General features: G+C 57.1%; 1 protein-coding gene across 1 annotated transcript in view; it reads left to right on the forward strand.

The window, feature by feature from the left end:
• The window catches only part of LOC104513759 (sodium-dependent neutral amino acid transporter SLC6A17-like), an 11,188-nt gene that overhangs the window by 4,075 nt on the left and 5,818 nt on the right, over positions 1-1,295 (forward strand). Inside the window, 2 exon segments of the mRNA XM_010157217.1 lie at positions 1-75; positions 748-929. The exon segment at positions 1-75 is cut by the window's left edge and continues 37 nt beyond it. Of these exon segments, the coding sequence (XP_010155519.1) occupies positions 1-75; positions 748-929 (257 nt within the window).

Below are 1,295 nucleotides of genomic sequence, written 5' to 3' on the forward strand. Positions count from 1 at the left end.
GTACTTCTTCCAGTTCCTTCCAGGACCCTCTTCCCTGGAGCGAGTGCCCCATCGTGAAAAACGGCTCGGTGGCCGGTAAGGGACAGCTGCTGGCGTGGGGGGAGGCTCAGCTGGGAGAGAGCAGCTCCTGGGGAAGGGGGACTGTGGGACACTGGGGACCCCAACATCTGTAGCTATCCCAGGCAGGGGACACCAGATGTTGGGGTGTCTCCTGGGGTCCCCTCAAGCCCAGGTGCTTTGATCATGTGGAATTATTTCCCTTGGGCTGGACGAGGCTCTCCGGTGCTCTCGGGGTCTTTCCATGCTGTTGGGATTTGATGCCAGTTTGGGGATGCAGAGTTCGGGTCTCCAAGCTGCCTCGGTGCTCAGGGCCATGGTGGGAGGCAGTGAGAGCCAGGCAGGGCTCACTTGGCTGCTTCATCCATGCCCGGCTGAGGCTGATGGAGTGAATGGTGTTTAATAGTGTCTGAGCATCTCCCTGGGACACTTTGGGAGACTTTATAGCACATGCAAATGTCTCTCCCCGTATTTACCATCTTATTTTCACCTCACAATGGCTTAATGTCCTGTCTCTTCTTTTTCCTGCTAAAACTGAGCCCAAATAACTTCCATCCCTTAGTTTCCAGGGGTGCCTGTCTTCCCTGGCTGGCTTTGGCAGGTCTTTGACATTAATTGACGTTCACCCAGAGAGGTGGTGGGTAACTCCCTGCAGCTCCCTCATGCCTCCCTGCCTCTGCTCGCTTGCAGTTGTGGAGACCGAATGCGAGAGGAGCTCGGCCACCACCTACTTCTGGTACCGGGAGACCCTGGACATCTCCAACTCCATCTCGGAGAGTGGGGGGCTCAACTGGAAGATGACCCTGTGCCTGCTGGTGGCCTGGAGCCTTGTTGGCCTGGCCATGATCAAAGGCATCCAGTCCTCAGGGAAGGTGGGTATCGGCGGCCACCGGAGCTGGGCTGGGGTCTGTCCTTGAGGCAGAAACCTCCTGCCTGGACCCTGCGCTCGTGCCATGAGCTGGGGTGGCTGGTGTGGCTGGAGGTCCCAGAATAAGATCAAAAGAGGGTTTAGGGAAGAAGTTTAATCCAACTGACACATGCAGCAATCACCCAGGGCTCAGCCACATCAGGCTATATGTACATCATTTGCCCAGCCCCTCTATTTGGGGGCCTTCAACAGTCTGATCCCCTGTTGTGTGCCATCTCGATGGATGCTCGTGGGATGTAGGGGTGAGAGCTGAGACCCCCTTTGCAGGGGGAGCACTGGGACTCTGCAGGACAGCCAGCACAAGGAGGAA

Source organism: Eurypyga helias, unplaced genomic scaffold, assembly GCF_000690775.1.
Source record: "Eurypyga helias isolate BGI_N326 unplaced genomic scaffold, ASM69077v1 scaffold30988, whole genome shotgun sequence".
NCBI classification, from domain to species: Eukaryota; Metazoa; Chordata; class Aves; order Eurypygiformes; family Eurypygidae; genus Eurypyga; species Eurypyga helias.